The 20,135-nt window shown below is 37.1% G+C and overlaps 1 protein-coding gene across 2 annotated transcripts in view; it reads right to left on the reverse strand.

The window, feature by feature from the left end:
- The window catches only part of PPP1R1C (protein phosphatase 1 regulatory inhibitor subunit 1C), a 122,765-nt gene that overhangs the window by 59,319 nt on the left and 43,311 nt on the right, over positions 1-20,135 (reverse strand). For both annotated transcript variants that reach the window (XM_068969545.1, XM_068969544.1), the window contains exons 3-4: positions 11,735-11,772; positions 9,716-9,776 (exon numbers count right to left, since the gene is read on the reverse strand). In XM_068969545.1, the coding sequence (XP_068825646.1) occupies positions 9,716-9,776; positions 11,735-11,772 (99 nt within the window). The remainder of the gene's footprint in view (positions 1-9,715; positions 9,777-11,734; positions 11,773-20,135) is intronic.

A 20,135-nucleotide genomic window follows, 5' to 3' on the forward strand; every position in this document is an offset into this window, starting at 1 on the left:
ATTTGTTGGCAAAGTAATGTCTCTGCTTTTGAATATGCTGTTTAGGTTAGTCATAACTTTCCTTCCAAGGAGTAAGCATCTTCTAATTCCATGGCTGCAGTCACCATCTGCAGTGATTTTGGAGCCCCCCAAAATAAAGTCTGACACTGTTTCCACTGTTTCCCCATCTATTTCCCATGAAGTGATGGGGCCAGATGCCATGATCTTCGTTTTCTGAATGTTGAGCTTTAAGCCAACTTTTTCACTCTCCTCTTTCACTTTCATCAAGAGGCTTTTTAGTTCCTCTTCACTTTCTGCCATAAGGGTGATGTCATCTGCATATCTGAGGTTATTGATATTTCTCCTGGCAATCTCGATTCCAGCTTGTGCTTCTTCCAGCCCAGCATTTCTCATGTAATGTGTTAGGTTGGTGCAAAAGTAATTGCAATTTTGAATCGTGATTTTAAACTTTTATAACTAGGCTCATAACACATCTTTATTAATCAAAATATGAATCATTACACTCAACACATTTTTGCCAACAAGAAATAAGTTTGATTAGTCCTGTAGCACAAAAATCCATGCTTTGGGATTTGACAAATTATTCAAAAGCATTTTCTTCCTCCTGCTGGTGTGCAAGTACTTTCCCTGCAAAAAGTTGTCAAGATGCTTGAAGAAGTGATAGTAGGTAGGTGAGAGGTCAGGTGAGTATGAAGCAAAACTTCGTAGCCCAATTCATTCAACTTTTGAAGCTGCGGTTATGTGACTTGTGGTCAGGGGTTGTCATGGGAAAGAAGTGGGCCCTTTCTGTTGACCAATGCCAGTTTCAGGCATTGCAGTTTTTAGTGCATCTCATCAATTTACTGAGCATACTTGTCAGATGTAATGGTTTCACTGGGATTCAGAAAGTTGTAGTAGATCAGACTTGCAGCAGACCACCAAACAGTTACCATGACCTATTTTTGGTGCAAGTGTGTCTTTGGGAAGTGCTTTGGAGCTTTTTCTCGGTCCAGCCACTGAAGGTGGTTGTTGCTAGTTGTTGTATAAAATTCACTTTTCACTGCACGTCACAATCCAGTTGAGAAATGGCTTGTTGTTGCATAGAATAAGAGAAGACACTTCAAAATGACAAATTTTTCAGTTTGCAGTCAGCTCATGAGGCACACACTTACAAAGTTTTTCACATTTCCAATTTGCTTCAAATGCAGAATGACCATAGAATGATTGACATTCTGTTGTTCAGCAATTTCTCATACAGTTTTTAAGAGGATTAGCTTTGATGACTGCTCTGAATTGATCGTTGTCACCTTCTGAATGGCCGGCCACTACACTCATCTTCAAGGCTCTCGTCTCCTTTGGAAAACTTCTTGAACCACCACTGTACACTTGTTAGCAGTTTCTGGGCCAAATATGTTATTGATGTTGCGAGTTGTCTCTGGTGCTTTACAACCAATTTTGAACTCAAATAAGAAAATCTTTCAAATTTGTTTTTTGTCTAACATCATTGCCATAGTTGAAAATAAATATAAAATAAACAGCAGGTAATACAAGTCACTAGCAAAAAACATAATTAAGAAATATACATTAAAATTATGTATAACATAACCACATTTATTTAAGAATGTGTTCAGTATCAAAAGGCAAATTTCAAAAATGCAAAACTGCAATTACATTTGCACCAATCTCATGCTACTAATGGTCTTTTCATACTCTTTATGAACCTAGACAATGTAGACCAACCTGACCAACCTAGACAGCATATTAAAAAGCAGGGACATCGCCAACAAAGGCCCGTCTAGTCAAGGCTATGGTTTTCCCAGTAGTCATGTTTATGAATGTGAGAGTTGGACTATAAAGAAGGCTGAGCACCGAAGAATTGATGCTTTTGAACTGTCCTGTTGGAGAAGACTCTTGAGAGTCCCTTGGACTGCAAGCAGATCCAACCAGTCCATCCTAAAGGAGATCAGTCCTGAGTGTTCATTGGAAGGACTGATGCTGAAGCTGAAACTCCAATACTTTGGCCGCCTGATGCCAAGAGCTGACTCGTTGGAAAAGACCCTGATGCTGGGAAAGATTGAGGGCAGGAGGAGAAGGGGACGACAGAGGATGAGATGGTTGGATGGTATCACCAACTGAATGGAGATGAGTTTGAGTTAACTCCAAGAGTTGGTGATGGATAGGGAGGCCTGGCATGCTACAGTCCATGGGGTCTCAAAGAGTCAGACACGACTGAGTGACTGAACTGATCATGATACTATACAAAGCAGTTTTTCAGTCAGTTGCTTTTGTTTCATGTTCATATTTCCTTTTAAATCAATGGTGCTTGCTTTGCTGTCTCAGTTGAAGGCATTTGCCTTCCAGTAAAACACACACACACACACATACACACACACACACACACACACAAACAATGAGGGTGGAAATGTGTCAGCCATTTCCTGCCTCAAGTTTCAAACCTACTTTGCTTTTCTGAAAACATGATTCAAGCTATCCAAAAATAATTTAATTGACTGTTCTGTAAATTACAGGGCTGACCACGATGTAAACACCAGAGAAGTCATATGGGTATTCAGTAGTCAGCTATCATTTTTCTGATAATCTTCAGATCTTTCTACTCACATAATTATAAAGCACTATATTACACAGGGTAATGGAAAAGTAAGTCTGTTTCCTATACAAACTTAAGCTTGTCATTTTATGCATAATATACATTACAAATTTATGACTTACATTTATGACTTACATATTTCAGATATGGTCAACACACCATATCTGAAATATATCAATCTAATGAGTGTTCATAATATCCTCTGGTTTTAAGGGATGTAATCTTGACATAAGAAGTCTATTTGATAACTTGTGGAATGGCGGCCTTCAGGGGGATCAGTGTCAACTAGAGAGAGAGAAGTGTGCTACAGACTTATCTTTGCCCTGTTCTGTTTGATATGTCTATTACAGATGTAGATAAAAATACCAAAAATAAAATTTATATAATCTGAGGGTGAAAAAATAATTGAGATAATAGAAAATAGAGTAGAATAGGTGATGGAATCATGATATGAATTATATCATGTTCCCGTGACAGCTGATTCTGAGAAAATGTATTCAGTTGGTATGATAGCAGTGTCTTGCTTTCTGGCTAAGAAAAGATCTAAAATGAGGAATACATTATAAATAATATGGCTTTAAATCAGTACCTGAAAAAAAGGCTTTGAAGTTTTGAATTTATGATAAGTTCACTGTTTGTCACCAATGTATATGGCTGCCAGAAAAAGCTAATACCATTTTGGGTTGTAGTAATGGAATTAAATTACCTGGGATGGAGGAGGTGATAGGCATAATTGAAGTCTCCTCTCTGCTCGGAAAGTGAAAGTGTTAGTTGCTTATTCATGTCTGACTCTGCTACCCTATGGACTATAGCCCACCAGGCTCCTCTGTCCATGGGAGTCTCCAGGCAAGAATACTGGAGTGGGTAGCCATTCCCTTCTCCAGGGATGGAAACCAGGTCTCCTGCATTGCAGGCAGTTTCCTTACTGTCTGAGTCATGATCACACCTTAAGAATAAGTTGATTTAAATGATGCCCTTCTAGAATGGTATAAGCCAAAGCTTATTAGGACATCAAGAGTGAATGTGAAGGAACAGGCATAATTGACATTGAAATGTTTTAACCTGGAAAGAGAGAAATTAAGCAAGGCAAGGACCTGATAGAAGTCTTGAAATATTCAGATAGTTGTCCTTTTTAAACTTATCACAAATAGCAATAAGATATAGAGCCAAAATCCATGAATATAAATTTCAGTAGAGAAAAGATCATTCTAATAGACCAGACAGAATGTAAATGTCCTAAGGAAATGATTCATTCACCAACAGTAGTATTGCATACATAAAATACATATTTAAAAGTATATGTATATGCACTGCTATATCTCAAGCATCGTGTTAAGCCCTACAGATAAGGTAATGCACAAAATAGACACCATCACTGCTGCCATATAGATCACTTCTGGTCTAGTTGGAGAGACAGACACGATAAATAAATGAACATTGTGATTACTTGCAATAAAAGAACTATAGAGAATGTATAACTATCAATAGAGAGTTTATGGAAAAGGAAAAGTTTTAGTTACTCAGTCATGTCTGACTCTTTGCACCCTCATAGACTGTAGCCCACTAGGCTCCTATGTCCATAGAATTCTCCAGGCAAGGATAGTGGAGTGGGTAGCCATTTCCTTCTCCAGGGGATATTCCTGATCCAGGGATTGAACCTGGGTCTCCTGCATTGCAAGCAGATTCTTATAGAGAGTTTATAGCTAGAGATAATTTAGAATGATGGTTAGGGAAAGCTCTTTTCAAGATCTGACCTTTAAGGACAGATAAGTAGGAACTAACCAAATAAAGAATGAAGACAAGAAGGAGGCAAAGGAGAATATTTTATATGAAGCGAAGAACCTATATATACTTTTTCAGGAAAGAGTTTGGTGCATGTAGAAGCTGACTGAATGCCAATATGTCTAGAACCTAGTGGATAAGGAAAGGAGAGGCAGATTGGGAAGTAAGCTTTCCAAACTTTGCTCTGGAATAAGAATTTTATCTAAAGGCAGTGAGGAGCTATTGAAAAGTTCTAACCAAGGGAGTGGCATAATCACACTCAAGTTTAAAAGTTCAATTTGGTTGGTGTTGTCATTGTTCAGTCATGTCCTACTCTTTGCAACTCTATAGACTGCAGCATGCCAGGCTTCCCTAGTCTTCATCATCTCCCAGAATTTGCTCAAATTCATGTCCATTGAGTCAGTGGTGCCATCCCACCAGCTCATCCTCTATCATCCCCTTCTTCTGCCTTTGGTCTTTCCCAGCATCAGCGTCTTTTCCAATGAGTTGGCTTTTTGCATCAGGTGGCCAGGAGCTTAAGCTTCAGCATCATTCCTTCCAGTGAATATTCAGGGTTGATTTCCTTTAGGATTAACTGACTGGATCTCCTTGAAGTCCAAGGGATTCTCAAGAGTCTTCTCCAGCACCACAGTTCGAAGGCATCAATTCTTCGGCACTCAACCTTTTTTTATTATCCAGCTCTCACATTATACATGACTCCTGGAAAAACCATAGCTTTGACTATACAGACTTTTGTTGGCAAAGTAATATCTCTGCTTTTTAATAAACTGTCTGGGTTTGTCATTTCTTTTCTTCTAAGAAGCAAGCATCTTTTACTTTGGTTACAGTGTAGAAAACAAATGGGAAGTAGAGATGAGAGACTTGTATGGAGAGTAACCTTTTATATACAAGACATGAATGTGATTTGAATTGTTATTGTGGCATTGGAGACAAAAGAGAGGAGGGGAAGGTGGGAGAGATACTAACGGGGTGCACCTCACGAGACATGGTGCTCCACTAATGAAGAGTGAAGGGGAGGGAGAGTCACTAGCGACTCCCAGAACTCAGGAATAAGCACCTCCCGAGAAGGGGAATGTTGACGGACAAATTGATGTGCTGTGGAGATCAAAACACAGTTTTTAACAAGCTAATTTTGATCTCATGATATTTGATCTCCATGAGATTTCTTCCTGTGACATAAGAAAGACATGTTACATAGGTGACTGGATATCTGGAGTCTGGTCAGTTTTTAGATTTGCTACAGCAAAATCACCTGGAACTTTTGATTATCTGGCTATAACCCAAGCCTAACATATTGTTAATAGAACCTTCAAAAGAACATAGCCAATCTAATACTCTGAGGTTAGATGCAGTGGAAAAAATGGAAGTGATATTTTATACAACTTTAGATAATTGTATTAGTTACTGTTTAAGCTTGACAACTTAGAATGACTATAATGATGTGACTAGAAAGGTGGCAAGACCAAGAGCTAAATCTGCTATTATTTTCTTAGAGTCAATATTCCGATCTAATCATGAAATGTCTCTAAAGGAAGAAAACCATGTCCAGATTCTTCTATTTACATTGCCAGGTTTGTTTCATATGATGCTGCCATCTCGGCCGCAAGCTAATTGTTGGAAGAATCAGGTTTTAGTCAGAGGCAATCACTTAATCGTTCCAGTGGTCCATGAGATAACCTTTGTTAAGAATCCAGGAAAATTGATGCATCATTCTTGATGGTAACTAATTTTCCAAATCAGATTTTCCCTTTGACCAGAGGGAAGGGAAGTGGGGAAAAGCAAAAATAGAAAAACAGAAACATATGGATGAAGGGGCTCAACCAGAGAGTGAAAAGCACAGAGAAGCAGAAGCAGAATCACAAGTATGACAATTAGTAGAGCAAGGTTTAAGGGACATCCTCTTCTGAACAGATGACAATGTGGCTGAATTCTCCAATTCATTATGGTTATTCAACAAGTTTTTATTGAGCACCTGTTTTGTGCCAGGAACTGTACTAGATGCTGGGGATATCAAATGAACAAGACTGTTGTCATGGATACCTCATTATTGGTACCTAATGATTAGGGCCATGGAAAAAACTGAGGTAGCCCTGTAAGGAGGTAGATAGCAGTGGTAGGAGGGGCAGTTATCAGGAAAGAAAGACCTTTCTGAGGAGGGAACAGTAGCTGAGCGATCTGTGAGGCCACTGGGTAGAGAGTTTCTCAAGCAAAAAATGTGGAAAGCACAAATGCTCTGATATGAAAGTGTGCTTGAGATGTTCATAAATAATGAAAAAGTCCATGACATTGAACCCTAATGTGAACAGGGGCAGTATGAAAGGAGATAAGATCAAGGAGAAAGACCAGTGCAGCTCATTCAGGGAGTTGTAAGCCATGATCGGATTTTTCATTGTATTCTGAATGCGACAGGAAGTTTTCGAGGATTTGATCAAGGGGATTGCATGATCACATTTGTGAGTGAGAGGAATTACTCTGGTTGTGTGTAGAGATTAGATTGTAGAGGGTCAGGAGCAGAAGCAGGAGAGTAGTAGGTAGGCTACCTCAGCAGCCAAGGCAAGAAAGAATGGTGCTCACACAAGGCAGTAGCAATGGAAGATTTAGAAAATAGAGTAGGGGTGCATCTTGAAATCAGCATTAACATGAGTAGATGATGGTTTGGTAATGGGGAGTAGTCAAGGATTATGCAAAGATTTTTGTTTTCGATGGCTGCATAAGATGTATTAAGATGAGGAAAACCCAAAAAAGAACCAATGAGTTTGGTTTTGGATGTGTTAAATTTGAGAAGTTTCAATAAGTGTCATTCATTCAAGTGAAAAAAAATTGGTACCTGTTAGAAAGTCTGATGGAGAAGGCAATGGCACCCCACTCCAGTACTCTTGCCTGGAAAAATCCCATGGATGGAGGAGCCTGGTAGGCTGCAGTCCATGGGGTGGCTAGGAGTCGGATACGACTGAGATACTTCACTTTGACTTTTCACTTTCGTGCACTGGAGAAGGAAATGGTAACCCACTCCAGTATTATTGCCTAGAGAATGCCAGGGATGGGGGAGCCTGGTGGGCTGCCGTCTATGGGGTCGCACAGAGTCGGACACGACTGAAGCGACTTAGCAGCAGCAGCAGCAGAAAGTCTGAAGTTCAGGAGATACGTTAGGCGTACAGATATAAATTTGGAGGTCATTAGCCTATCATTCCTGACAGTGTACCTGTTTAAAATGGTTTTCTCTGCTCTATTTTTTACCCTCTGCCCACCTCTGAACTTTCATATAGAACTTTCATCAAAAGAGGTAACCTGGACATGTCTCTATTTCCAGAAATCTGGTGGGGCCATAAATACCATAGTAATTGAAAGGGGGGGAAATAAATGAATATGGGAGCTGGGAGATGAGTCTATCTGGGCATTAATTGCAACGACGTTTGGTAGATGTAGCATCTCTCTCCTGTCACTTTGGCCTCTGTGTCCAGTAACTCCTCAGAACCTAATAAGAGAGAAGGAAGGAATCTGGCTAGTTTGTTTTGTTTTACTAACTAGCTACTCACGGGGTCATTTATGAAACCCTAGTTGGCCATTTGGTCAGAGTGATTTTTTTTCAGAACTATTAATCACTCCTGGTACTACTTTGCTCTCCCAGCAAATATTTTTACACTCAATAATTGCATATTCCACTGCAATTTGAAGAATTATACATTTCAAAGCAACTGTATTATTGATTTTGCATTTCAGTAACATTTCCTTTACTAACTCATCTTTCTTATGGTTGAAGTTTCTTAATGTGCCCACAATGCACCATATGTTACTATTGCTTAATTCTGTCCTGAAATATTCATTTCTGTCTCTAAAGAGACATGTGGACTGATTTCTCTTTTATCAGAAGCAGCAGACTCTCCTAAGTATTTACAGATAATAAATGAGGACCAAAGTGGCTTATACCCCAATAGCCTCATGAAGCAATTTCTGTGCTTTCTCAAGTCTTTAAGTCATGAAAAACAATGATTATCATATGTGTAAAATATGTACAATATGACTAATTTCCTTAAATGTTAGGGTCCCACATTTTTATGATATTAGAGAGCTAAATATAATGAAAACTATGAGCCTTGGGATTTGATTTTAAGATTTTCCTTTAAAAATAATGCTATTATTCTCTAAGGACATGAGAACAGTCTTTAGTTAAACTAACCCAAAATAGAACAGAGGAAATCATTAAATGAGAGAACATATATCTTTCGTCGAGGCCCATTCATGCCAAAACTGTCATGTTTTAAAAGTACAAGATGGCTTACAATAGGCAAAGTATCTTCAAAAATGATTATACTGGTCTTGAGAGAAGGAAGCCTAGATAGCCTCAATAATTACCCTGAAATGAACTACAACGCTGATTACATTATTTACTGTAGTCTCATGAACAAGCAAGCATGATATTTTATAGCTGCGCAGGAAGGAAGTTTATGGAAAGTAGCTATTAATGTGTCCATTTATATCCCACCTCTCTGTAAGGGCCCCAAATCTAGAGAGAATACAGAGTGGAAAATTTCACTCCCGATTTAGACATCTCTCTAGACTCCAGAGTAAGCTGCTCAGCTGGCCTCTCTTGCAGTTGAAACAAAGCTGGACGACTGCATGATGAGCCTCTGGGCCAGTGGCCCAAGAGCCAGGCTGGAACATGAGCTGCTGGATGGGACACACTCTCCCTCATGTCAGGGATACTCTTGTGTGAGAAATGAAAGAAGCCTTCCCTGAAATTGATGTTGGTCAAAATTCGGATACACTTAGATGTTCTTTTAGCAGTTCTAATTTGGAAGAGGGGTAGAAACTCTGGGAGGATGCTGGAGCCTGAGCTAGCCTTCTTAGTTGTTATTTCAGCAGCTGTTATATGTACAGCTAATAGCTGTTTGATTGGGTTTCTTAGAGCTGCTTCTGACACAGAACAATGAAGCAACACTTTACATTGTATCTGTCCAAAATTCAAGAACTACTTTGCTTAAGCCTAAGGAAAAAAAAAAAAAAGATAATTATCTGCGAACATTGGCAAGAGTAATTAGGGGTTCTAGAAAAATCTCTGCAAGGAAAACATGTGAGAAAGGGTAAAAGGAAACTTTTGTCATTATTCTGGAAAATCGGAATGTCCAGACTAAGATTTTGAGACATATCTAGTTATTCCTTCTTCAACTGTTTGACTCTTAGTTAAACTAGATTTCAAATAACATTACCTTACTGAAAGTCACATTACCAATTGTGGAGGTGAGACTAGATGTAGCTTTTAAGCAGGTATAAGGTGCCTGAGAGCAGAATGCCTGTCAGCCATGAGCTAAGCACTCACAAGAACCCGAAACAGTACCTGAACAGTACCTTTCATGGTGGGTGGTGTGTACACACTCTGCTTCCTTTGCTTAGGGGTTGCATTCTGTGCCTGGATAAAGAAAAAAAGGAAAAGTCTTATATTTGGATAAAAAGTACAATGCCATTAGCCCTTTGAGAGAAATAAACACCTACTAACAGTTTATTTTAAGTAGAGAAAAGAAACTACTACTAATCCTTTGCATTTTAAAGAAAAACATAAATGCCAGGACAAAATACACTCCAAAACTATGACTAAGGTATAATTATGTCTGTTTGTAGAATTGTTAATGGTTCTGGAGGGTTAATGAGAGTCTTTGTTAAGTAATACCAATCTATAACCCTATGGAATTGAGATGTTCAATCTAATAACTCCATTTACTGGAAATTACAGTGTTCAGGTACTTTTCCTTCATATGTTCAAAAGATCTTTCATAACAAAACTTATACTTAACACTCTAACTTAAGCACTTTGGATCAGAATTAATTTATTGGGGAAGAATTTTTTGCACTAAAAATGATACAAATTGGAACACTTTTAAGGGCCAAAGTTTTAAAGTTTAGATGGAGATAAACATATAGATAGATATAGGTATATATATATATATACATAGGATATATGTATAAACCATTATTCATTATAATAAATTATATATATGTGGTCTTTATACCTCAATCAGATTATATCAAAAACTCCTTTTTAACAGTGTATCTACTATATTTCAGTGTGGCGAAGGCTGGAGTTTTCATGTCTGGAGCATTTATTTTTGCTTCGAAAATTTCGACTATTAATAATTGCAAGATACTTTCTGAGGATTGTTCTAGGCTTTCCATCCATATTAGAAAGAACATAGTGTACAGAGGCTGAAAAATATGAGAAACTGTTTCACAGTAAATAGAGCTTCAGGCATCTTGACTCACACATACTGAAGCTTACTTGCCCTCAAAGGAGTCATCAAGATGTTGGTATTTAAAGGATGCAAAAACAATCTATTGAAAACTAAAAAAATTCAACCAAATAGTTACTGAATCCATATCAACCAAAGCAAATGGTACAAGCAAATTTCCCCAGAATAGAGTGTTTGAATATGTGTTATGCGCAGATGCAAGCAGGGCAGCTCTACATTAGTATAAATGTGTGGATGTCTGAGACTTCTGCTGTGCCTCTATGCATTCTGTTACATCTGGTCGATTTTAAGAAGCATTCATTTCCAGTTTTATTATATATTATTCCCATATACACATATTCAAAGATGAAGTAGAAAATTAATTCTGCATAAAAGTTGGTTTGTTTAGTAAAGTTTACCAAGTAATAAAAACTATTTTATTGTAGGAATTTAGTTTTCAAACCATTTCATGTTTACAATTTCAATAAAGTTTTAGAAATGTTCTGAGAAACACGTTCTGGTATTTTGTTCTTTCTACATTGCTGTATGCCTACTCATGTGGCCATTAATTATGAAGTCTGCATGAATCCTATTCAATACTTATTCCATTTATGGACACACATTTGCTCGTTTTCTTGTATTTTGTATATCCTTTGTTAGCAGCCACCCTAGCCTCCCCTGGTTCACATTTTCAGCCTGAACTCCTGAATGTGTGTGTGGAGCCTCTGGCCTCAGGTTCTGCCCTTGGTTCCACACATCAGAGAACCTTTAAGAGGCGTCTGTCCTCCACCTCCTGGTGGAATCCTCCACCAGGGTTCCAACGCTGGCTGCCCCAGCCTGTGATGGTCACACACCACCAGTCACTGAACTGCAGTTATCAATACCATATCTTGACTCTAAAATCAGTAGTTTATTTTAGAGGTTTTTCCCAGGGGTTAGGATTTCATAGGTGGAGAATCAAAGGTAGAGGTCACAATTTAATGACACCATTTTACTGTTTATTCAGTCAGGAAAAGCAAATTAAATAGTTTATACAACATAGTTGTATTGATATCATATTTTGTATCACAATCAAATTGAGCTGGTTGTGTTTTTAGCTGATTGGATTGGACATATATTTAACACAAAATAGAAGAAAACTTACTTCTGCTTGTGTGTTGGTCACCCTCTTGTCATCTATTTCTGCAAGAGAAGTAGGTGCAATTTAGATATGTTTTCTTATAATATGCACATTAAAATTTCAATAACGTGGAACAGAATGAATGAATCATTTTCTAATGCTTGTACAATTTCCATGACTCAGTCTAGTGGCTGAGAGGGAAGCGAGACACAGAAAGAAACAGTTGCCTTCTGAGATAAATCTCTCCCAAAGGTTTAAAAAGGTAATAAAAAAATTACACTGAGATCCCAAATTGCCCACCAGCAATCCAGAAGGAGGACAAGGGAAATGCCTCAGACCAGCTGTTGGCATCATGAACCTCACAGCGTTAAGGCACAAATAACCTCTCCTCATGGATTTTGCAGTACTGTGTATTGACTGTAGCCTCTGTCGATTTTCCTCTTTCGATTTACCTATAAGTAGAACAAACCTACTTTTCCACTGAGCCCAATCCTGACTCTTTAAGAGAGGCAGCCCTCTTTTTTCTATATGCTCCTGGAAAGAATCAGTAACTTGGTCAGAAATATTTCTTATGACACTTCTAGGGCAACTTCAAAAATATTTTTAAACATCTTGGAGTCTCTAAAGTTTCTTAAATACAAATGTCCAGTATTCAATAAAAATTACTAGATAAAAAAAGAGAATAATAACTAAGAATATGAAAATGTAGAAGCCAACTCATAGGTGATTCACATATTGAAGTTCATAATCTAAGACTATCATTAATACATTCAATGAAAATATAAGGGGACAAAATAGATTTAAAGATAAACAATCTTAACATAGAAATAGAATCCATGAAAAGAAGCAGCTTCAAAATTTCAACAGATAAGATCTCAATTTAAAATGGGAACGTTGAATCTAGCAGAAGATACAAATATGTTAATGAAACAGGAGACAGCTCAGTAGAGTTATCCAAACTAAAGTACACAAAGGAAAAAAAAAAAGAATGGAAAAAACAGAACAGAAAATAACTGACAATTGAGATACAGTCAAAAATGTGTAAAATAAGGGGAATTGGAGTCCTGAAAGTAGAAGAGGGAGAGAATGGAAGAGAGAATGATCAAGGATTAAAAAACAGATGACACTGATATAAGACACTTAACAAACCCCTAGACAGAAACAAGAAAACCAGAAAGAGAAAAAGGACAATTGTGTTTAGACTTACGATAGTGAAGGACCTAAGCTACTCCATTTTGTTAAAGAAGACTCCATTTTGTAAAAATTCCCAGAAAAGAGCTTTTTGGAAATCCCTTAACCTCACCCCCTGGGACCAATCAGAACCTGTGGCAAGCCCGGGAAATGGGAACCAATCAGAACCCGTGGCCAGCCCGGGAAATGAAAAACAATCAGAACCCAACACCTAACCCTTCCACAGAAGGTAACCAATTAGACGTCTCCCAACCCAGAAACTCCCGTTTTCAAATTTTTCGCGCCAGAATACCCTATATAAGCAATGAAACCCAGAGCTCGGGGCTCCTCCCTATAGCTGCTGCGTCGGTATCGGTGGGAGCCCCAGCTTGAGCTTGGTAATAAAAACTCTCTTGCTTTTGCATTGGATATCGGCTCCCTGGTGGTCATTGGGAGATTTCGCGACTTGGGCATAACAGATAGCAATACTTCTGATGGCCAAATATAAAAGAGAAAATCTTAAAAGCAGCCAATTGAGAAAAAAAGTCTTCAAAAAGCAGTAAGGTAGACCAAAACAATAAAACGATGGAATCGGATGGTAAACATTTAAAGTAGTCAACCCACAATGTTATCTGTAGTGAAATTACCTTTCCACAATGAAGATGAGATATTAAATCCTGCCTACTCTAAAATAAAGTTTTTGCTTTTTTAAAAATTTTTTGTAATATATATCTTTCTTTTGGTTAAAATGAAAGTAGTAAAGCTTCTTGTCTAATTTCTAATTTTAAGATATTGAAAATTTACAATTTTTCTAATTTCCTTTTGAGTATAATTATGGCAGTATGGTTCCTGAAATAATATTTCTGATAAAAGCTTGTTATATCTTTATTCATAAACACCATTAAGAATGCTCAGTATATGTTTCAGTTATATGTTCCACTCCATTTAATAAATGGGCTTATATACTTTGGCAGAAAACTGAGATATTATCCTAAGTATATTTATATTTTCACTCAGTATTCTTTTTAATTTTTCCTATCCCCACTTTGTAGGAAGAAATTAATTCTGTTGCACAGAGGAGTAGCAACAGAGAAAAACAGTTTAGTCCTCTTTTTGAGGTGTTCTAGAGACTTAATCATGACATTGGTGCCATCTTTGACAGTCTCAGAAGGAATTTACCATCAGATCTCTGAAAACAGCAGTTTCTAAATAAAACCACATTTCAGCTGATTATCTTCTGTGTATATTGCTTTGAGTATATATATATATATATATATTTTTTTTTTTTTTTTTTGAGATCCTTGGATCACAGCTGATGAGGAGATAATCTGTAGTTGAACCACATAGAGAAGGGCAGAATCAAGGACAAAATTTCCATAAAGGCTCTAGGTTTACTAGTTCAGAAATGATCACTGACCCACAGGTCTTCAGAACTGAATAAGAATAAAACAAATACAAATGAAAGAAATAGCTGTGCACAGTTCATCTCTTCGTTTTGCATGTGAACTTGTCATTTCCTTGTGGTTTTAGCATTTTAACATAGAATAAGTCAGTTTTAAAGCGCCAGAGAAATCTATCAGGTATTTCTTACAGTAGGGGACTAGAATATTGCCTTGTTTCTTTCTAGTAGGGCTATGCAAAATCTCTTAAGACAGCTATGGTAAAGCCTCTGTTTTTGACTTTTTATCAAACTCTTGACCTTCCAAAATGAACTCTATTCATAAGCCTTCTTGCTGAAAACCTGCTGGGCTCTGTTGGAGGCCTATCATTTGGGGCTGTGAGTTAAACCACCAGGCAGTGGTTTCAGCTGTGTTTTTCTTTGGGCTGTTAGATTTAGTCAAAACTGGGGCCCAAACTGAAGCTGCCAGAGCAATGAATTTATATGCATTGGAAAGGGGGATGTGGGAAAAAGAAGCAAACCGTAGGGATAGTTTCACCCTGTTGTGCCAAGATTCACACAGCTGTGTTTTTCTTCTTATATTATTTATAGCTTTCCACTTTTAATTGACAAAATTAGGGAGATAGCCTCATTATCAAATAGATTTTTATCTCTCAGAGCTCCCCACGAAATGGTTCATTTTTGTGGCAGCAGAAAAGAACCAGGTACAAAGTATTCTATGTGGCAATGGTGAAGGAGACGACAAGGAAAACCCAAGATGAATCATGTTGGTTTATTAAGAAAGAACTCTCAACCAGTAATTGTCTTGTGATAGAGGTTAGAAATATTCCAAACTACTTTTACGCTTATATTTCATGATTTCTGCTGTCATTTCCAAACACAGTAAAAGAAGAACAGAAAAATCAGATCATTTAAAACCTCAGAAGTCTGTTTTTCATTAGTAGTCTCAATTTTTATAAACTTGGTTTCTCTTATAAAACATTTTTTATCCTACTACAGAACCAGCTTATGTGGGGGTCAAAGAACTGCCGCATCATCTTATCAATTGTAATTTTCAGTCTTCAGTAAAGGTTTTCTTCTTGTTTGGCATTTGGATTTCCCATATTTGCTCCAAGGAAATAAATTGATTCACTTAATGCATGGGTTTTTTTTTTTGGGGGGGGGGGGGAATGACATCTGTTTAAGCAGTTACACTCATTCCAGTAATTCTGATTTTTAAAAAGTCTATCTCTTTTTCATCGAATTACCTAGAAAGCTGATTGCAAGTGATATTTTTTATATCAATTTTATAGATTTTAAAAAATATCAGATATTTCAGGTAATTGGACTATCAAGTAATTATTTAACAAACACTTATTATCTTCTCAGCAGTGTGCTCTGTCATTTTGACCTAATAATAACTTTAACAGAGTATGATTAATGAAGGTTTTATCCAATTTAAAAGACTAAAATCTCACTATTCTATCACATAGAATACCACTGAGGTATTCGTAGCAGAGTCCCCAAATGAAGACGCATAACTAAGAGTAGGGAAACAAGGTGAACGCAAGAAAATTATTCAGAGGTTAATCATTTGAATGGTGATGATAGGGAATTTTGAGAAAATCTACTTTAGAGATAGGTCTAAGAGGCATTGGTATGAGAACAGATTTAGCTTCTTACTAAAATTTGGAACATTTAGTACTCTTTCCACTTCATAGAATGCCTTCTATTTTTTTCCCCCACTAGCTGTTGAAATTGACAGGGACTTTTAAAATCTGATTTGCAATTTGTACCAGTCCACCAGAAAAAAATGGAATATTTTCCATTTAAAAAAAAGGTAATGGAATATAGAGGTAAATTTCTTAATGTTTCTTTATAGCTCATAAATTTAATTACTTGACATGATTGTTCAACCTGAAAATATGATCAGTGTATTTCTAATTTAAATTGTCAGTTCATAATTTTTGAAGACCAATTTTGGAGGCTACAATTCATTAAGAAAAACTGGGAAGAAATGCTACACTTAAAATTAGGTTTAAACGTATTATGAAGCCAATAGAAGTGAACATTTGATCATTTTGAAGCTTCTGTACCTTAATCAAACTGCTAAACTAAAGGATTTCTTGTTTAAGTCAAATTCTTATTTCCTATTTGAGATCCTCCACTGAAAAACATTTTAATTTTTTCCCAAATTCTTTTGCATTTTCGACTGTGTAGATGTACCACTGTGAATTTCAAAGTAATTTTATCTAAGTAGATCTATCATGAAAAGACTATTATAAAATGACATCAAGTAACAGTTTTCTTTTAACTAGAATTCTCTGTAAGAAGTACAATTCTCTTTTTTAGCTATAAATGAAAGATATATTCTTAAAAATCACAAAGTATCTACATATTAAAAACATATGTCCCTATAAACATGTGGTAATATTTTCATAGCTTAATCCACTATAGGCATTCTGTCATCAATAGTAAATGTGCTTTTGTTAAAAACAGAAAGAAAGGTCAGTGGAAGTATATCTTTACAATCCTATCCCACTTCATATAACTTTTGTAGACTTGAAAAATATAGAAGTTAGCTCTTGTCTTAGAACATCTATAAACATTTGCTTGACGTTCTAGGTAATATTTCTCCAAAAAAAGATGCTTTATTCAGTTTTAAAGCATGGAAGATTAAACATATTTGTAATCTAGTTCTAATACAACTCTTAGTATTTTATCTGTCCTAAAAATCTTAACCTTCATACAATCTCTCAGTTTTCTTGTCTCAAATGTAATTTACTTGAGGATTTCCAGTATGCTTTAAAAAGCAATGATTATTTATAGTAGGTATATAAAAGAACTATTAAAAGACAAAGTACTGTAATTAGATACACAATACATTTAGCACCAAGTTCAAATAAAACAGAAAAAAAATTATGTGTGTGTTTACACATCAAAAGGGAAAATAGCATTATATTTGTATAAGTCTTAAAACATTTTTCCTATGAATGATGATACAAGAAGAAAATGAAGACACATTCTTAAATGCAGTTTGTAAGTTAGCACCTATGATAGTCTGTTTCATATGTAAGGCTGTTAATATGGATCTAAAATGGTATATTAGATTTTAAATATATTTAACAGCAATTTATTGCATGTGTAATATGTGTTGGGAGTCCTGCTAGGAAGTGGGGTTTAATCCTCATAGAGAGTTTAAACTGTATTGAAAGAGAGTGACAAAGAAACAGCTATAGTACATTGTGATAAGTAAAGGCTGTAAGAGAGGAAGCACAAGGTGGGTGGGGCATCAAACAGCCTTGGCAGAACCAGTGGAATAAAGGACATTTAAGCTGGCATGGTCCTGTCAGTAGAACAGGAAAAACTGATGAGGCAAGGAAGTTGGATGGGATAGGACTGGGGAGGAGAATACATTTTAATCAGAAGAAAGTGTGGGAGTATCTATCACTGGAGTGTGAGAAAACATGACTATTTTTTAGAAATTACACACACATACACACACAAAACAACTCAGATATTTGGACAGTAGAATGCCAGGGGTGAATTCAGAGAAGTGTTTGAAAACCTAATAAGCTAGATAATTTAGGGCTTTGTAACTACATTGAGAAATTTGGACTTCATTCTAAAAGTGATGAAAAGTGATGGTTAAAAGTGGTTTTAACCAGAAAGATGTATGATCAGATTTCTGTTGTAGAAAGAGCCATTAACAGTTATGCATAGAATGGTTTGGAGGAAGCTATCCTGAGTATGATTAGTTCAATTAGGGAGGTGTTGCAGTAATTCAGGTGGTAGAAAAGGATGATTTGAACTAGATAGGAGAGATGCTTAAGAGAAAGAAGGGTCTGGACTTGGGGGCTCACTGGAGGTAGGAAGGGAGTGACAAAGAAGGAAAAAGAAGTCAAAAAAAGTTTCTGGGTCATAAAATGAGTATTTATGGAAATGCTGTAATATTTATTGACTTAGTGGGAAGGGTTCAGGAATAGTCTTTTTCAAAACTGAAAGCCAAGCTGAAGATACGGGCCTAAAAGTCATTGACATCTAAATGGTCAGTGATGCCATGCAATAGGATTAAATTACCCTACAGGAGCATGGTGAACTAAAGAAACAAAGGCTTTACATGAACCCCCTTAAGTAATAGCAATAGTTATGGGATAGGCTAAGGCAGAGAAGTCTGTAAGGAGACACAGGAGTAGCCAGGAGGTAGATGGGGGAACTTTGTTGGTAACCTATATGACTTAAATCATTCTTCAGAAGTAAGCACAAATTTGTCCTGGGTCATCCATCCCACATTTAAACTAGAGGTTCATACACAAACTGCTTACACATGACTTGTTGTGTAGGTTATATGCATTATACCATATCTAAGCATATATAGGGGACTGGAATGCAAAAGTAGGAAGTCAAGAAACACCTGGAAGAACAGGCAAATTTGGCCTTGGAGTACGGAATGAAGCAGGGCAAAGGCTAGTAGAGTTTTGCCAAGAGAGCGCACTGGGCATAGCAAACACCCTCTTCCAACAACACAAGAGAAGACTCTACACATGGACATCACAGGATGGTCAACACCAAAATCAGATTATATTCTTTGCAGCCAAAGATGGAGAAGCTCTATACAGTCAGCAAAAACAAGACCGGGAGCTGACTGTGGCTCAGATCATGAACTCCTTATTGCCAAATTCAGACTTAAATTGAAGAAAGTGGGGAAAACCACTAGACCATTCAGGTATGACCTAAATCAAATCCCTTGTGATTGAACAGTGGAAGTGAGAAATAGAGTTAAGGGACTAGATCTGATATAGAGTGCCTGATGAACTATGGACGGAGGTTTGTGACATTGTACAGGAGTCAGGGATCAAGACCATCCCCATGGAAAAGAAATGCAAAAAAGCAAAATGGCTGTCTGAGGAGGCCTTACAAATAGCTGTGAAAAAAGAGAAGCAAAAAGCAAAGGAGAAAAGGAAAGATATAAGCATCTGAATACAGAGTTCCAAAGAATAGCAAGGAGAGATAAGAAAGCCTTCCTCAGTAATCAATCCAAAGAAATAGAGGAAAACAACAGAATGGGAAAGACTAGAGATCTCCTCAAGAAAATTAGAGATACCAAGGGAACATTTCATGCAAAGATGGGCTCAATAAAGGACAGAAATGGTATGGACATAACAGAAGCAGAAGATATTAAGAAGAGGTGGCAAGAATACACAGAACTGTACAAAAAAGAGCTTCACAATCCAGATAATCACGATGGTGTGATCACTCACCTAGAGCCAGACATCTTGGAATCTGAAGTCAAGTGTGCCTTAGGAAGCATCACTACAAACAAAGCTAGTGGAGGTGATGGAATTCCAGTTGAGCTATTTCAAATCCTGAAAGATGATGCTGTGAAAGTGCTGCACTCAATATGTCAACAAATTTGGAACTCAGCAGTGGCCACAGGACTGGAAAAGGTCACTTTTCATTCCAATCCCAAAGAAAGGCAATGCCAAAGAATGCTCAAACTACCACACAATTGCACTCATCTCGCATGCTAGTAAAGTAACGCTCAAAATTCTCTAAGCCAGGCTTCAGCAATACGTGAACCACGAACTTCTAGATGTTCAAGCTGGTTTTAGAAAAGGCAGAGGAACCAGAGATCAAATTGCCAACATCTGCTGGATCATCAAAAAAGCAAGAGAGTTTCAGAAAAAAATCTATTTCTGCTTTCTTGACTATGCCAAAGCCTTTGACTGTGTGGATCACAATAAACTGTGGAAAATTCTGAAAGAGATGGAAATACCAGACCACTTGACCTGCCTCTTGAGAAACCTATATGCAGGTCAGGAAGCAACAGTTAGAACTGGACATGGAACGACAGACTGGTTTCAAATAGGAAAAGGA

This window comes from Capricornis sumatraensis, chromosome 3 (genome assembly GCF_032405125.1).
Source record: "Capricornis sumatraensis isolate serow.1 chromosome 3, serow.2, whole genome shotgun sequence".
In the NCBI taxonomy this organism is placed as follows: Eukaryota; Metazoa; Chordata; class Mammalia; order Artiodactyla; family Bovidae; genus Capricornis; species Capricornis sumatraensis.